Source organism: Mizuhopecten yessoensis, unplaced genomic scaffold (assembly GCF_002113885.1).
Source record: "Mizuhopecten yessoensis strain PY_sf001 unplaced genomic scaffold, ASM211388v2 scaffold8573, whole genome shotgun sequence".
Classification (NCBI taxonomy): Eukaryota; Metazoa; Mollusca; class Bivalvia; order Pectinida; family Pectinidae; genus Mizuhopecten; species Mizuhopecten yessoensis.
The window spans coordinates 833,509-851,707 of record NW_018407615.1 but is presented as its reverse complement, the minus strand read 5'-3'; the positions used below and the strand labels follow the sequence as shown (position 1 = coordinate 851,707).

The window sequence follows — 18,199 nt, the reverse complement described above, 5'->3', positions numbered from 1 at the left end:
ATCTCATGGTACATGTACTAATTTTATTATACAAAAGGCTTCCATGGTATTATATACATTCAACCTCTCATGGTATTTTTTACATCAGGATGGTATTATACACATAAGGCTCCAACAGCATTGCATACATTAGGTTTCTCACGTTAATGACACTGTGTAATATTTTGACACTCCATCTCTACCTCCACTCCAGTCTCTAGTGAGGGCAGTAGAGGTACCTACCTCAACCACTACATGTAACAATACTCAGTCTCTAGTGAGGGCAGTAGATATTCCTACCTCAATCACTACATGTAACAATACTCAGTCTCTAGTGCGGGCAGTAGATATTCCTACCTCAGCCACTACATGTAATTAACCCCACTTAGTCTCTAGTGAGGGCAGTAGAGATACCTACCTCAATCACTACATGTAACAATACTCAGTCTCTAGTGAGGGCAGTAGATATTCCTACCTCAACCCCTACATGTAACCCCACTCAGTCTCTAGTGAGGGCAGTAGAGATTCCTACCTCAACCACTGCATGTAACAATACTCAGTCTCTAGTGAGGGCAGTAGAGATTCCTACCTCGACCACCACATGTCACAATACTCAGTCTCTAGTGAGGGCAGTAGAGATTCCTACCTCAACCACTGCATGTAACAATACTCAGTCTCTAGTGAGGGCAGTAGATATTCCTACCTCAACCCCTACATGTAACCCCACTCAGTCTCTAGTGAGGGCAGTAGAGATTCCTACCTCGACAACTACATGTGCACTCTCAGTCTCTAGTGAGGGCAGTAGAGATTCCTACCTCAACCACTACATGTAACCCCACTCGGTCTCTAGTGAAGGCAGTAGATATTCCTACCTCGACCACTACATGTAACCCCACTCAGTCTCTAGTGAGGGCAGTAGAGATACCTATCTCGACCACTACATGTGCACCCCTTTCAAGTCTCTATTAGGCAGTAGATACCTAACTCAACCACTACATGTGTACTCTCTCAAGTCTCTAGGAGGGCAGTAGAGATTCCTACCTCGACCACTACATGTGCACTCGCTCAAGTCTCTAGTGAGGGCAGTAGATACCTAACTCAACCACTACATGTACACCCTCTCAAGTCTCTAGTGAAGGCAGTAGAGATTCCAACCTCGGCCACTACATGTGCACCCTCTCAAGTCTCTAGGAAGGGCAGTACAGATACCTATCTCGACCAATACATGTATACTCTCTCAAGTCTCTTGTGAGGGCAGTAGAGATTCCTACCTCGACCACTACATGTGCACTCTCTCAAGTCTCTAGTGTGGGCAGTAGATATTCCTACCTCGACCACTAAATGTAACCCCACTCAGTCTCTAGTGAGGGCAGTAGATATTCCTACCTCGACCACTACATGTACACCCTCTCAAGTCTCTAGTGAGGGCAGAACAGATACCTACCTCAACCACTACATGTGTACTCTCTCAAGTCTCTAGTGAGGGCAGTAGATACCTACCTCGACCACTACATGTGCACCCTCTCAAGTCTCTAGTGAGGGCAGTAGAGATACCTACCTCAACCACTACATGTACACTCTCTCAAGTCTCTAGTGAGGGCAGTAGAGATACCTACCTCGACCACTACATGTGCACTCTCTCAAGTTTCTAGTGAGGGTAGAACAGATACCTACCTCGACCACTACATGTGTACTCTTTCAAGTCTTTAGTGAGGGCAGTAGATACCTACCTTGACCACTACATGTGCACCCTCTCAAGTCTCTAGTGAGGGCAGTAGAGATACTTAACTCAACCACTACATGTGTACCATCTCAAGTCTTTAGTGAGGGCAGTAGAGATACCTAACTCAACCACTACATGTGTACCCTCTCAAGTCTCTAGTGAGGGCAGTAGAGATATCTACCTCAACCACTACATGTACACTCTCTCAAGTCTCTAGTGGGGACAGTAGAGATATCTACCTCAACCACTACATGTACACTCTCTAGTGAGGGCAGTAGAGATACCTACCTCAACCACTACATGTGTACCCTGTCAAGTCTCTAGTGAGGGGAGTAGAGATACCTAACTCAACCACTACATGTGTCCCCTGTCAAGTCTCTAGTGAGGGCAGGAGAGATACCTAACTCAACCACTACATGTGTACCCTCGCAAGTCTCTAGTGAGGGCAGTAGAGATACCTCCCTCAACCACTACATGTACACTCTCTAGTGAGGGCAGTAGAGATACCTAACTCAACCACTACATGTACACTCTCTAGTGAGGGCAGTAGAGATACCTACCTCGACCACTACATGTATACCCTCTCAAGTCTCTAGTGAGGGCAGTAGATACCTACCTCGACCACTACAATAGGTGTATTGTTATGGACGGCCTGTTTGACTGTCTGTAGTGTATTGGGACCTCCTTGTAACACTAGCAGTACAATGGGAACTGACACAGCATCTGCACAACAAACCATACAAATATTAATCATTAAGGAAAACCAACAGAGATTTCTATACATAGTGATTCTTAATTCAATTTTATTTCTTTACATTTGAAAAAAAACACTTATTCATTGTATTGTCATGAAATATTGATTGTTTTGGGGTGTTTTTTGAAACCCTTAAGTTTTTAATAAAAAGATGCATATTTTAAGCCAAATTAACATGTTTTTCTAGTATTGACATAATTTTACCTTTGCTAGCATCAGTTTTCATGTTGGCAACAGTTTGTTCCAGTTCAGCACGGAAAGGGATCTCCACACCGAAATTGTGCTGTGTTCCATTGTCCACCAGTATAAAATGGGTGTGATTGGGATCCAGACAACTCTCTCGAACCTTTGCCTCCTTCTCAATCCTGTATCGGGCTGGCCACTTCCCGTTACCCTGATATAAACACAACAAATTACAGGTTACTGTTCTAAGAAAAAAAGCATTATGATATCATTCTGCATATTCTATTAGTTTTTAAAGTATATTGAAATGCTTTCAAAAGTGCTAACCTTTCAAAACTTCACTCCAAGAGCCTTGAAAATATGTTTACAATGACCTGTATTTGACTAAATGATACTGTAGTGAAAACACCACTGCTTCAGTTGTTTCATATAATAATTCAATGATTGAATTTGAGCACACAGTTGAAAATAATGATGAAAAAGTTAAATGTCTACCTCAAAAATATCTGGCGACTGAGTGGCGAAGTATGTTTTCTAATATTGAAACTGTATTAATATCAATACATAAAACTTTCCGTCAAAGATATATGCATTCATACAGTATTACAGTATTATAGTCTGAGCCACTAGTACCAGACTTAGACCTTTATAGATAGGGATTACCTTTATAGAGCCACTAGTACCAGACTTAGACCTGTATAGATAAGGATTACCTCTATAGAGCCACTAGTACAAGACTTAGACCTCTATATATAGGGATTACCTTTATAAAGCCACTAGTACCAGACTTAGACCCCTATATATAGAGATTTCCTTTATAGAGCCACTAGTACAAGACTTAGACCTCTATATATAGGGATTACCTTTATAAAGCCACTAGTACCAGACTTAGACCTCTATATATAGAGATTACCTTTATAGAGTCAATAGTACCAGACATAGACCTCTATAGATAGGGATTACCTTTATAGAGCCACTAGTACCAGACTTAGACCTGTATAGATAGGGATTACCTATATAGAGCCACTAGTACAAGACTTAGACCTCTATAGATAGGGATTACCTTTATAGAGCCACTATTACCAGACTTAGACCTCTATAGATAGGGATTACCTTTATAGAGCCACTATTACCAGACTTAGACCTCTATAGATAGGGATTATCTTTATAGAGCCACTAGTACCAGACTTAGACCTCTATAGATAGGGATTACCTTTATAGAGCCACTAGTACCAGACCTACACCTCTATATATAGAGATTACCTATATAGAGCCACTAGTACCAGAGTTAGACCTCTATAGATAGGGATTACCTTTATAGAGCCATTAGTACCAGACTTAGACCTGTATAGATAGGGATTACCTATATAGAGCCACTAGTACAAGACTTAGACCTCTATAGATAGGGATTACCTTTGTAGAGCCACTAGTACCAGACTTAGACCTCTATATATAGAGATTACCTTTATAGAGCCACTAGTACCAGACCTAGACCTCTATATATAGAGATTACCTTTATAGAGCCACTAGTACCAGACTTACACCTCTATAGATAAGGATTACCTTTATAGAGCCACTAGTACCAGACCTAGACCTCTATATATAGAGATTACCTTTATAGAGCCACTAGTACCAGACCTAGACCTCTATATATAGAGATTACCTTTATAGAGCCACTAGTACCAGACTTACACCTCTATAGATAAGGATTACCTTTATAGAGCCACTAGTACCAGACCTAGACCTCTATATATAGAGATTACCTTTATAGAGCCACTAGTACCAGACGTAGACCTCTATAGATAGGGATTACCCTTATAGAGCCCCTTGTTCCAGACGTAGACCTGTATAGATAGGGATTACCTTTTTAGAGCCACTAGTACCAGACGTAGACCAGTATATATAGGGATTACCTTTATAGAGTCACTAGTACCAGACTTAGACCTGTAAAGATAGGGATTACCTTTATAGAGCCACTAGTACCAGACTCAGACCTGTATAGATAGGGATTACCTATATAGAGCCACTAGTACAAGACTTAGACCTCTATAGATAGGGATTACCTTTGTAGAGCCACTAGTACCAGACTTAGACCTCTATATATAGAGATTACCTTTATAGAGCCACTAGTACCAGACTTAGATCTGTATAGATAGGGATTACCTTTATAGAGCCACTAGTACCAGACTTAGACTGCTATAGATAAGATTTATCTTTAACCTCAGAAGTGGGTATTATTGACATACCCTTGCTCTTTTGTACTTACGTCCTTACTGACCAGCTCTTGCTTGTTCTGGATGACACCCCAGGTTGCTACGCCGATGGCAACAACAGGAGTGGATGATACAGAGGTTAGACCATAATCCCGCACAGCTTCCCCAACATGTTTCATTACCCCAGTGTTGGTTCCTCCGGTGATGATCCACGCACCTGAAACACACAGCACCCAATTGTAAACTACATGTATTATAATCTTCTCTCTCTTGTTATCTGGGTTTAATATGTTTTGGTATGACGTCGACAATGTTGAGTTAACGGTGAGTTAATGTCCTCCCAATAGCCAGAGTCATATGAGGTCGGACTGGATGAAAACTACAGTGTCACTCTAACTTAGCCCTAACACTTTAGAGATAAATTTCATGAGATTACTGAAACAAGAATTATCACTTTTTTGATAACACAAAAGTATATATGAAACAAAAAACAAAAAAAATAATTTAAGTGTCTAAAAGTTTTTTCATGGAGCTGGTTTCACTAGTGAGTTGACTCAGGCCTTCTCATTAATTTAGGACCAATTTTAAACAGATAATTCCCTGACTTTTATGTGATATATACCAGTAGTAGGCTTCCTTAATAAACATCAACCAAATGCAAAGTACACTGTACATCATTTGACCTTTAAAGTATATTGTTATGATATTAAGCTAAATCAATCTAGTTCCTGATCAGTCAAACCGTCACTGTAAGGACTAGACGAAACCTGTATAGTTTCTTGACTGTCTAGCCTATAGACAGCAGATACGTACAAAATCTGCCTTGTTCCTTGACTATCTATCTCTCATGAACTAGAACATCTGACTCATAGAAAATCTGTATCATTCCTGATCTGTTTTATCCTCAATAATGGGACAAGAAATCTAAAATCTGATCAATCAGTCTGCAGTATATAAATAGCACATTTTTGCTCAATGTCTGAAGCCTTATATTCTTAATATGTTAAAGATGCTGAGCACATTTTATCAGCATCTGACAGTGAATCAGGAAGGGACGGAATAGATATAGGTTTAACACTATCACCCACTCCCCATAAAAGCCCACGAAGATGTTACTCAGAGTTATTTTCCAGTGCAGGAACTCTATAGGTCCTTTCCGCTGGACTCGATCATTGTATCACACCGAACTTAAAGTCCAGCCACTTTTAATCGATGCTCTAAAGTAATATATTTCCTGATTTTTCCAGCATTTATCTAGCCTATTCTTAAACGAATTTAGGGATCGTGCGTTTTAAAAATTATTCCAAATATTCACCACTCTGACTGTAAAATACTTCTTTCTTTTAGATGTTACAGTTTGTTGTTGATATATCTTAAATGAGTGGCCTCTACTGCTGTTTATGTATTCCTCCATCTTCAACCAAGCGGTGACCTTGACCCTTAAACCCTTAAACCTTGACCTATTATCAACAAAATATAATCAAGTGTACATCTCAATGTTACCATACTATGATGTCAGTATAAACCAAATCCAGAGAGGGATTCATGAGACATGTTGTACACAATCTCATTTCTATAAATGGAAGGAATAGTGTACAGACTGACAGCAGTACTAGATTTACCTCCCCTGTTTAGGTACCGTTGGGATATAATTACTTCTCCAGACCATTCTATGACACCCTAATCAATACTATTTAATGTGCAACTGATTTTGTAACCAAGCAACCCTATTAGACAGAAAGGAATCATAAATATCATTAAGGCTGGTGATATAATACCTTTCCCATAATTAGGCTTAGGCTACATCTGGACTGAAAACACCAACATATTCTGCATTATCCATTGTGATACTGACTCACAAATTAAATGCAAGACCTGACTGCCTGATAAAACCCTGTACACACACAGGAATGCTGATTTACCTGTAAATAATTGATGTTGCTATTTCTAACACTTTACGTGACTTTTTTGATGATTCCACACAGCTGCTTCAAGCACTGTATGCTGCTTATATATTTATTCAACGATGCAGGGATAATGATTCGACTACCGCCACAACCTAACAATTCAGTGTCGGCAATACAGTATGTAGCATTATAACAGCCAATGATATTCATAGCTCTATGTTTGCCATTGCTGTTTTGTTAGTTTTTTAAAAGTTGAATTAAAGCCAATGTACAGTATGTAACATCAGCCTCAGTATCATCAACAAGGTGTTACATTTATTAGTTGTAAGATGCATGTGTATTATATTTATTATTATTTATTTGATGTAAGATGTATGTGTATTATATTTATTATTATTATTATTTATTTGATGTAAGATGTAAGTGTATTATATTTATTATTATTATTATTTATTTGATGTTAGATGTATGTGCAATGCATGTAATGCTGTATGAGGTCATTTCAACTTAACAAAAGAAGTCCAGCACAAGTATAGAACTTGTTGGGCTTTTTATAATGAAGCCTGATTTGATGAATGATACAGCTAGGAAAATATTTTGACATCCATATTGCTAGTTACAAATTTTACTTGGAGACTATAATCAGTGTATTTTTTTCTTTCACTATTAAACCTCTATACTGTCTACATGAAACCAAGGACTTAGATCACAATCTAATTCCGTGATGAAACTAAAACACAATTTGCCAGTCTTTTGAAGTTTGGATTAACCCAAAAAGTAATTAAGAACAACATGCTAGGACTTCGTAAGGAGGGGAATATTTGTACCAAGTTTGTCAATAGCTACAACAGTTCTTGAATAGAAGTTGAAATGTCTCAGCCAATCAAAGGCTACATCATACTTTTGCTAGGAACTTGTAAGGAACTTTTGTACCATGATGGTACTTCTACATTACCGTTTCAAAAATTTCAAAACAAGAAATTAACCAGAGATCCAAGAGGGATCTTGGCGCCCACCTTTGTACCATCTTCATTTGTTCTTTGTCAGTTCAATCTTTTCTCTTCTTTCCTCTAATCTGTTTGATCGAGTCATGTTAACAGTAAATGCACCTTGAGGTAACTATTGAGGCATAAAATTTTAAAAAGATCCTTCAAGTACTTCCGGAGAAATAGAGATAACAAACTTTCACTATCAAAATCCAAGATGGCTGCCTGTCGGCCATGTTGTTTATCCAATTAGTCTCTAAAATTGCCCTGCACAGCTAGGACCAAGGGGAACCTACATATAAAATTTGAGAAAGATCCCTCTGGCACTGCTTGAGAAATACTGATAACAACAATTGTTTAAGGACGGACCACGGACGCAGGGTGATTTGAATAGCCCACCATCAGTAAAAGGGTCACTTCAGGATTTCAATATATAAACTCTCTATAAATGAACAACCTATGCACATTATGGTGTTTATAAGGTAGCAGGAGATAGATAAAAAAAAAATAGAGCTTGGAATATGAGTTTTCGGTTTACTAGAACTTTTCTTTAACTTTCCAGAAATATATTGGAATTTCATTAAAACTGCTCTCATTTCCTTACCTGTGCTCTTAGCAACCTTCATCAAGCCTCTGCGGAACACCTCCTTGAGCCTCGTTGTCATATGGAAGTTTTTAGCACCCCCAGTCACAGAAATAAGAAGGTTGGGTTTATCAAGGCCCCAAATATCCATCATCAACTTTAGCATGTCATTTGTCTTGGTTTTAACATCCACACGCACATACTGCAATCAAGGGGAGAACACTACTGTAAATCACATATACAACAACATGCTCCGATGGAGCCTGAATTTTCCACTTGGTTTTTTTCTCATTTGAACAACATTTCGACAATTTGGGACCATGGTAGTAATCTTGGATTTCATAATAAGTCAAATAATTCAAATAACAAGTCTTAATAGTTTCATACATATATTCATTTTTTGCAAATTTTGCAGTTTGTTGTATTCTTTTGAATATTATACCTTTCTTTCCGTCTGACCATAACCAACAAACTCCACCTCTCCGAAGGCATCTGTCGGTAGGGAATAGGTGTTGGTGTCCACCTTCCAGCTGTCTGACGGGAAGCCATCATGTGGGCGTGTATGAGGGTGGGCTGACATGGGATACCCACATTGACACAATGCATCATTGCTAACAGGCACCCTAAAACAGCACACTTAGGCAAATGAAGAACCATTTTTGGACCTTGGATAAAAACATTCAATATTTTTCTGGATGCATGATGAACAATGTACTTCATTGTCCTAAAGTGTGTTTTGCCACACATATCAATAATTTAACTTAAGTAGTACTTTTTTTCTTGATGACTCGGCTAATGCCATTTTAATTTTTTGATAACAAGTATTTTAAGACATTAATGGGGCTGGTCGGGGAAAAAAATACAAAATAAATGGGTCTAAATGCGTTCTCTGGCCTTCCAAAAGTTATACCAGGGCAATATGATGGTCGAGTTCTTCTTGCAATGTCCAGTTTTGACCACTGAAATCTCGGGGAAGCCATGCGTAAATTTAACGCAGATCTATTTATATATGTCACGTGGTTGTTTCGAAAGTGAGGCAGTGAAGATAACAACAACAGCACGCCGTCATGTGCCATGTTGGACTCAACTAGCGGACAATTAAGACAGCAATACTATACGTAAATAATTGTTTTCAAAGTTCATGTATGATGCAAGTGTAGTATTCCTACCTATATGTTGTTGTTATATATAACAATATTGATACCCCGTGCCTGTCATGACTTTTGCTGGCATCTTTTTCTTTCGCCCCGATGTTTACATCTGGCCTTGTTGATGATGCGCGTGCGGTAAAATTACATCACTGATCTTGGTCAATTGAGAGTTTTAGACTGTCAGATGACGATTTAGGATTTCTTTAATATAATTATAATTTTTACTCTTAGGGACTGAATTTCAGCAAAATTTGAATGGGTATATTTCATAAGAAGGTATTTCAAACATGTGTATGCCATTTTAGCAAATATGACATTTTTTCCCCGACCTACCCCTTTAAGGGAATATATTGGTATTAATTGGACATTTGACGTTTTTGTACATTTGCCATATTGGCTCGAAGATCGAAGTAATTCATTTCACAACCTGTAGGAAAGTTATATAACCAAATCTGTTTGCTACTTGGAATTCAAGGGAAAGATATTTATGTCTTAGTTAATAAAACTGAATGAAATTTGGAGAAAACTTATAACATATGGAATAAGTATCTATATTCATATGTATTTGAAAATCTTGTGCACATGTTACACACTCAAATTTGGAGGTTAATCTTTGGTATTGGTTAAGTGACACCGTGGAAAATGAACTACCCTATCATTGATTTGATTATACGTGAAAATGTATAGGGTCTTCTTCCCAACACTCTGGGTTTACTACAAGCACTCTGGTCCAACCCCACATTTACAAACCCAAGGGCACACATCCATGTAGGCTAATAAGAGTATTTCATACAAAAGGAAAATAAGCCTTGTTTCATAACTGCTATAAAAGAACTAAAGTCTATATTTTCTTATAGCGACAAATCATGAAATCGCATGCCATGTAATGTCCTTTGTTAAAAGAGTCTGTGTTCCATAATTAAGTGTGTGTGTGTGTGTGTGTGTGTGTATGGTAAAGCTACAAACATAATACCTGTATAGCTTACTAAAGTAATCATTTAATGCATAATACATGGCTGTACCACACAACCCAGATGTGTCGCTTCTTAAGTAATCATTTAATGTATAATACCTGTCTGTCCCACACAACCCAGATGTGTCGCTACTAAAGTAATCATTTAATGTATAAGACATGGCTGTACCACACAACCCAGCTGTGTCACTTCTAAAGTAATCATTTAATATATAATCCATGGCTGTACCACACAACCCAGATATGTCGCTTCTAAAGTAATCATTTATGGCTAATACCTGGCTGTACAACACAACCCAGATGTGTCGCTTCTTAAGTAATCATTTAATGTATAATAAATGGCTGTACCACATAACCCAGATGTGTCACTTCTAAAGTAATCATTTAATATATAATCCATGGCTGTACCACACAACCCAGATTTGTCGCTTCTTAAGTAATCATTTAATGTATAATACCTGGCTGTACCACACAACCCAGATGTGTCACTTTTAAAGTAATCATTTAATGTATATTACCTGTCTGGACCACACAACCCAGATGTGTCGCTACTAAAGTAATCATTTATGGATAATACCTGGCTATACCACACAACCCAGATGTGTCGCTTCTTAAGCAATCATTTAATGTATAATACATGGGGGTACCACACAACCCAGTTGTGTTGCTTCTAAAGTAATCATTTAATGGATAATACATGGCTGTACCACACAACACAGATGTGTCGCTTCTAAAGTAATCACTTAATGTATAATACATGGCTGTATCACACAACCCAGATGTGTCACTTTTAAAGTAATCATTTAATGTATATTACCTGTCTGGACCACACAACCCAGATGTGTCGCTCCTAAAGTAATCATTTAATGTATAATAAATGGCTGTACCACACAACCCAGACGTGTCGCTTCTAAAGTAATCATTTATGGCTAATACCTGGCTGTACAACACAACCCAGATGTGTCGCTTCCAAAGTAATCATTTAATGTATAATACCTGGCTGTACCACACAACCCAGATTTGTCGCTTCTTAAGTAATCATTTAATGTATAATACCTGGCTGTACCACACAACCCAGATTTGTCGCTTCTTAAGTAATCATTTAATGTATAATACATGGCTGTTCCACACAACCCAGATGTGTTGCTGCTAAAGTAATCATTTAATGTATAGTACATGGCTGTACCACACAACCCAGACGTGTCGCTTCTAAAGTAATCATTTATGGCTAATACCTGGCTGTACAACACAACCCAGATGTGTCGCTTCTAAAGCATACATATGGGTTGTGTGGTACAGCCATGTACTATACATTAAATGATTACTTTAGATGTGTCGCTTCTAAAGTAATCATTTATGGCTAATACCTGGCTGTACAACACAACCCAGATGTGTCGCTTCTAAAGCAATCATTTAATGTATAATACATGGCTGTTACCCACAACCCAGATGTGTCGCTTCTCAAGTAATCATTTAATGTATAATACCTGGCTGTACCACACAACCCAGATATGTCGCTTCTAAAGTAATCATTTATGGCTAATACCTGGCTGTACAACACAACCCAGATGTGTCGCTTCTTAAGCAATCATTTAATGTATAATACATGGCTGTTACACACAACCCAGATGTGTCGCTTCCAAAGTAATCATTTAATGTATAATACATGGCTGTTACCCACAACCCAGATGTGTCGCTTCTCAAGTAATCATTTAATGTATAATACCTGTCTGTACCACACAACCCAGATGTGTCGCTTCCAAAGTAATCATTTAATGTATAATACCTGGCTGTACCACACAACCCAGATATGTCGCTTCTAAAGTAATCATTTATGGCTAATACCTGGCTGTACAACACAACCCAGATGTGTCGCTTCTTAAGCAATCATTTAATGTATAATACATGGCTGTTACCCACAACCCAGATGTGTCGCTTCTCAAGTAATCATTTAATGTATAATACATGGCTGTACAACCCAAGGGCACACATCCATGTAGGCTAATAAGAGTATTTCATACAAAAGGAAAATAAGCCTTGTTTCATAACTGCTATAAAAGAACTAAAGTCTATATTTTCTTATAGCGACAAATCATGAAATCGCATGCCATGTATTGTCCTTTGTTAAAAGAGTCTGTGTGCCATAATTAAGTGTGTGTGTGTGTGTGTGTGTGAGTATGGTAAAGCTACAAACATAATCCCTGTATAGCTTACTAAAGTAATCACTTAATGCATAATACATGGCTGTACCACAAAACCCAGATGTGTCACTTCTAAAGCAATCATTTAATGTATAATACATGGCTGTTACCCACAACCCAGATGTGTCGCTTCTCAAGTAATCATTTAATGTATAATACCTGGCTGTACCACACAACCCAGATATGTCGCTTCTAAAGTAATCATTTATGGCTAATACCTGGCTGTACAACACAACCCAGATGTGTCGCTTCTTAAGCAATCATTTAATGTATAATACATGGCTGTTACCCACAACCCAGATGTGTCGCTTCTTAAGCAATCATTTAATGTATAATAAATGGCTGTACCACACAACCCAGATTTGTCGCTTCTTAAGTAATCATTTAATGTATAATACATGGCTGTTCCACACAACCCAGATGTGTCGCTTCTAAAGCAATCATTTAATGTATAATACATGGCTGTTACCCACAACCCAGATGTGTCGCTTCTAAATTAATCATTTATGGATAATACCTGGCTGTACCACACAACCAAGATGTGTCGCTTCTAAAGTAATCATTTAATGGATAATACATGGCTGTACCACACAACCCAGATATGTCGCTTCTAAAGTAATCATTTATGGCTAATACCTGGCTGTACAACACAACCCAGATGTGTCGCTTCTTAAGCAATCATTTAATGTATAATAAATGGCTGTACCACACAACCCAGATATGTCGCTTCTAAAGTAATCATTTATGGCTAATACCTGGCTGTACAACACAACCCAGATGTGTCGCTTCTTAAGCAATCATTTAATGTATAATACATGGCTGTATCACACAACCCAGATGTGTCACTTTTAAAGTAATCATTTAATGTATATTACCTGTCTGGACCACACAACCCAGATGTGTCGCTCCTAAAGTAATCATTTAATGTATAATCCATGGCTGTACCACACAACCCAGATGTGTCGCTTCTAAAGCATACATCATGTTTGATAAACACCTTTTTTTCTACTTGGCGCATGACTTAAATTATTTACTTTAAAGCCAATAAAGATACATTATATAGGTAGGTGTTAATGAACGGCTGAAGCAGCAAGGGCTCGTAGTGTTACATAGCAACTTGTTCATGCTATACAACAAAGACCTCCTGATATATGAGTTATGTCTGTGATAAAAGTGCATGAGATCACAATTTGAAAATTCAGATGATTTTTGTACATTTTAAAAAATGTGTGGCCATGGCTGGAATTTGTTGCAGTTGACCTTGAAACCTATAGTTAGTTTATTTATAACTTTTAACAAAGTTTTTGAAAAAAGCTTTTGTTTTTGTTATGTTTAATCTTGTCATTTTCCGGTACCTAAGTATATGTATATCATGAAAGGCAACTGCTCAAAAAATAAACATTTGACAGCAGGTGAAAAATGTTGTAGCTGATCTGAAGGTGTCATATATATGTAGTTATATTTTTTTAGTTGATCAAGTCAAAGATGTTCTCATTGCTTCTGATTGGTTAATTCAAAATGAATGTATTTCTTTAACACTTAAATATATTTTGGCATATACCTCGTAAGTGTGATGGCTACTGAAATGCAACCTTTTGCTTCCCATGATCAATTATGGATAGTCACATGTCAAGTTTGGGACTTTCCTAGAGGTCAAAGTTCAACATAAGCTAGGATGGATATTAAGCTTCTGAAGTTTCCCTTGTTTCCAGCTCAATAACACTATAGGCATACTTAAAACTGATTATTCTCAAACATCTGAAGCTTCTGTAATTTTGATGAAAATCTAACTTATTATCAGACATCATTTAATGAACAGAAAGGTGCAGAACATTGTATAACAAGCTTAAGCTTTATGATGATTTGATAATTGACCGCTTGCCCTGACCTTGGCATTTTACATTTAAATTTCTTTTTTCAAAATCAGGAATTATTTTAAAGGATATAGGGTTATCAAAATGACAAAAACACATGAAGAGACTATGGAACTGTTTCTTTGTATCTGTGTCCTATACTCTGAGTAAATGGCCATATAATTCCATCAATATTTGGTCAAGTATACTATCAAAGAATTAGCTAATGTATGGTGAAATATAACTAGTGTGTAAAGTCATTTATTGGTGAATTTAAACATTGCTGTAAGAGAAACCTGAAACTGATAACAAGAAAGAGAACCAAAATTACACAAGGAATAAAAACCGAAACAAAAAAGAAAAAAAAAATGTTTCATGTGGGCGCGTCTAATTACCCAATACTACCCAATACCACCCAATACTACCCAATACTACTATATTACATATATAATAAATTCGTATCTGAGTTATTTTCTCATTTATATATATGACCTTGTTACTGCGATGTAATAGCACCTGAAATATTGGAAATGACATTATGATATCTAAATTTTAATAACTTCACAACTTATACTCAACTCTTAATAAATAGCATGAATATATTTTGAGTGAATTAATTGGTGTCAATGTGTAGATTACAATCCGATCACGTCTACGATCTTAAAAAAAAGAAAATACGCAATTTTCCAACTCAAAAAAGGGACATCAATCTGAAAATTAAATATTATTCTATATGTAAATATAAGTTAATTGAAATACGTGTTTTACGTAAATAAATATTGAAGTCCATATGTTGGATTGTTAGGCCTTATCTGTTATAGAAAAACGATACTGTATATTAATTGTATATGTAAAGAAGAAAGAAACACGGTGAAACGCTTTAAGTTTCATTTTTTTTCAAAGGCCGATGTGGTCAAAACTGATTATCTAATTCCGTAATAGTAGACAATAGACTTCTTGTTCCAATGTTCAAGCTGGTTTTAGGAAAGGCTACTCTACAACTGAAAATATATTTATCCTTCATGCTTTAATATCTATATACGTTTCAAAAAGTAATTTTGGGGTTTGAAAATACCAATATGATTGAGAAATTACGTGTACAGTTTTGTTAAAGAATTTTAAACATACGTAGCTCCACAGCAAATATAATGGTATATGGTGAAACGGGTAGGTACTCGCTGGATATTGAAATTAAATCTAGAATGATAATGTTTTGGTATAAACTAATTACAGGTGAAAATAAATTGTCTAGTATAATGTACAAGCTTATGCTGAATTTACATAAAAATGATTTCGCTGATTTTAAATGGATTTCATATATCAAGAATCTATTCAATTGCACGGGACTAAGTTTATGTTTAAAATTAGATATTGTACACGGAATTAGATAAAGTCCGTGGTTATGCATTCATATAACTTGATGTTTTTAAAGACTTAAATTTGTTTAAATAAATTTGACGAGTATTTAGTAAGAGTAGATTTACTTTTCACGACCATGTATCTTTAGTATATATTGGAACAAATCTATATTTATACATATTATATCGATAGTTGTTATAAATAAAAAAAAATCCGTAGAATGTTCATGTACGTCAATACGTTTATAACGTTCATTGCATAATAAAATTATTTAAACATTTGTTCTAATTTAGTTGACTACAAGTAATTTTGGGGGAAATCCTCTATTTGCCAATTCTATTCAAAATTTATCTCCGTTTTCGTCGTCATTGCATATCCAATATATATATATATATATATATAGTTAAGTCAAGTCAAGTCAATTTTGTTTATTATAGTGTCATATATCACAATTACATCGTACAAGTATATAGTTACACAGTATAAACACATATAGTTACATAATTTATAATATCATAATTTTGTTAAGAACAGCTATTATACATAATACATTAATAAATTAAAACAAACTATCACATGTGCCAATCCAGAGAGCAGGTGATTGGGACAGCCCCTACCTAACAAACTCCTGGATTTTGTCCTTACATATTACATACTATAATAGTTAAAAGGTTTCTTTTATATTTACTGCCTTAAAACATGATGTCTTTAAAAAAACAATAACAATGGTGATAAATAAAATGAATAATTTCCTAGTTCTACATTGTAGTGAAATTTAGATTTCCAAGGGTTGGGGAGCCCCCTTCCAGCGAGGTCTGCTAAATTCACACTAACTAGTAGCTAATTATATTTAAACGGAAGATTATTTTCATAAAAAAATGTTTCTGATTGACACCTGGTATCATATTTAACAAATGCATTAAATAGAAAATGTAATTGTATATGATGTTCAGCCTAAAATGGCTTACAAGACACTGTTTAAAATTATAACTAATCACATAGACTGCTACGTCTTCTGTACATATTATATAAGTGGTTTGCAAGTGGAATTTGTAATTCCTCGGAAGACATTATAAAATTAAATTATAATATATATATTTACCTGTAACTGTGATTTAGATCACGGACTTAGATGTTAAATAAAATTGCAACATCACGGTATCTACCATGTATCTATAGAGATCACATTTACTTGAGATGGCCAACGAGTTGAATAAAGTATATGTGTATACAGTATCTCTTGGAGTCGAATCAAGTTTTCATGTCATTTAGTATTTTGCTTTCGGATGATCAAAGACGTATATATTACGTAATGTAATATATACGTCTCTGGATTGATGTATAAGAAGCGTAACGTAATTCCTTTTATTAATCTATTTAATTTTTACATTACTTAATGACAACCTACTCGTCTACCCTTCATAAGATTGGTCAGGGAACTATATATGGAAAAAATATCTAGCTTGTCCAAAACAGACTATCTGTGAGTTAATCAAGTAATTGAAAGGACTTCGAATCATATACAATCCATATACTTTTTGAATTTCGTAGTATTTGAGTATCTAATTTAACTGAAGGTTCTTCTCCAGCATTGTTATATAATTGATACTGTTATGTTTAACAAAATTGAATAACTAACATTTATGAAAAGTAATTTAAAATTTTCTAAATATTTCCTGCTAAATTTATATATATGATCTTAATAACACCATTTTATGACATGAATAGAATTAATATAGTATCATGTAATTGCAATTCTTTTATCAAATATATCTTATACCCGATAATGATACTTAAATGTATCTAATTAAATATATATATTCATCAATGTATATATAATAATTAATAGTTTTCTGCCCGATCCTGCCCGTTCCTGTAAATCGTCGAACCCCTAGTCACGGCATTTCGGTGATGTTTTCTGCACCAAATCGCATATGTCCAGATAGGATGTGACATATAGAAGTAAATAACTTCAAGAAATGCGATATTTCACAGTAATAAAGAAGTATTGGGTTCATAACTGGATCGTATGGGGTAGTATTGGGTGGTATGGGGTAGTATTGGGTCATAGTCACGGCAATTCGGTGATGTTTTCGGCACCAAATCGCATATTTCCCGATAAAATATGGCAGATGGAAGTAAATAACGTCTACAAAGGTGATATTTCACAGTAATAAAGAAGTATTTGGTTCATAACTGGGTCGTATGGGGTAGTATTGGGTAGTATTGGGTGGTATTGGGTAGTATTGGGTAGTATTGGGTGGTATTGGGTAGTATTGGGTAATTAGACGCGCCGTTTCATGTTCCCTTGTAAAAAAAAAAAATCTGTCTTCT

General features: G+C 36.1%; 1 protein-coding gene across 5 annotated transcripts in view; it reads right to left on the bottom strand.

Moving 5' to 3' along the window:
- The window catches only part of LOC110456226 (transient receptor potential cation channel subfamily M member 2-like), a 75,135-nt gene that overhangs the window by 43,384 nt on the left and 13,552 nt on the right, over nucleotides 1-18,199 (bottom strand). For all 5 annotated transcript variants that reach the window (XM_021506824.1, XM_021506823.1, XM_021506826.1 and 2 more), the window contains 5 exons: nucleotides 8,771-8,951; nucleotides 8,350-8,530; nucleotides 4,906-5,069; nucleotides 2,661-2,850; nucleotides 2,319-2,425 (listed from right to left, as the gene is read on the bottom strand). In XM_021506824.1, coding sequence (XP_021362499.1) covers nucleotides 2,319-2,425; nucleotides 2,661-2,850; nucleotides 4,906-5,069; nucleotides 8,350-8,530; nucleotides 8,771-8,951 — 823 coding nt within the window. The remainder of the gene's footprint in view (nucleotides 1-2,318; nucleotides 2,426-2,660; nucleotides 2,851-4,905; nucleotides 5,070-8,349; nucleotides 8,531-8,770; nucleotides 8,952-18,199) is intronic.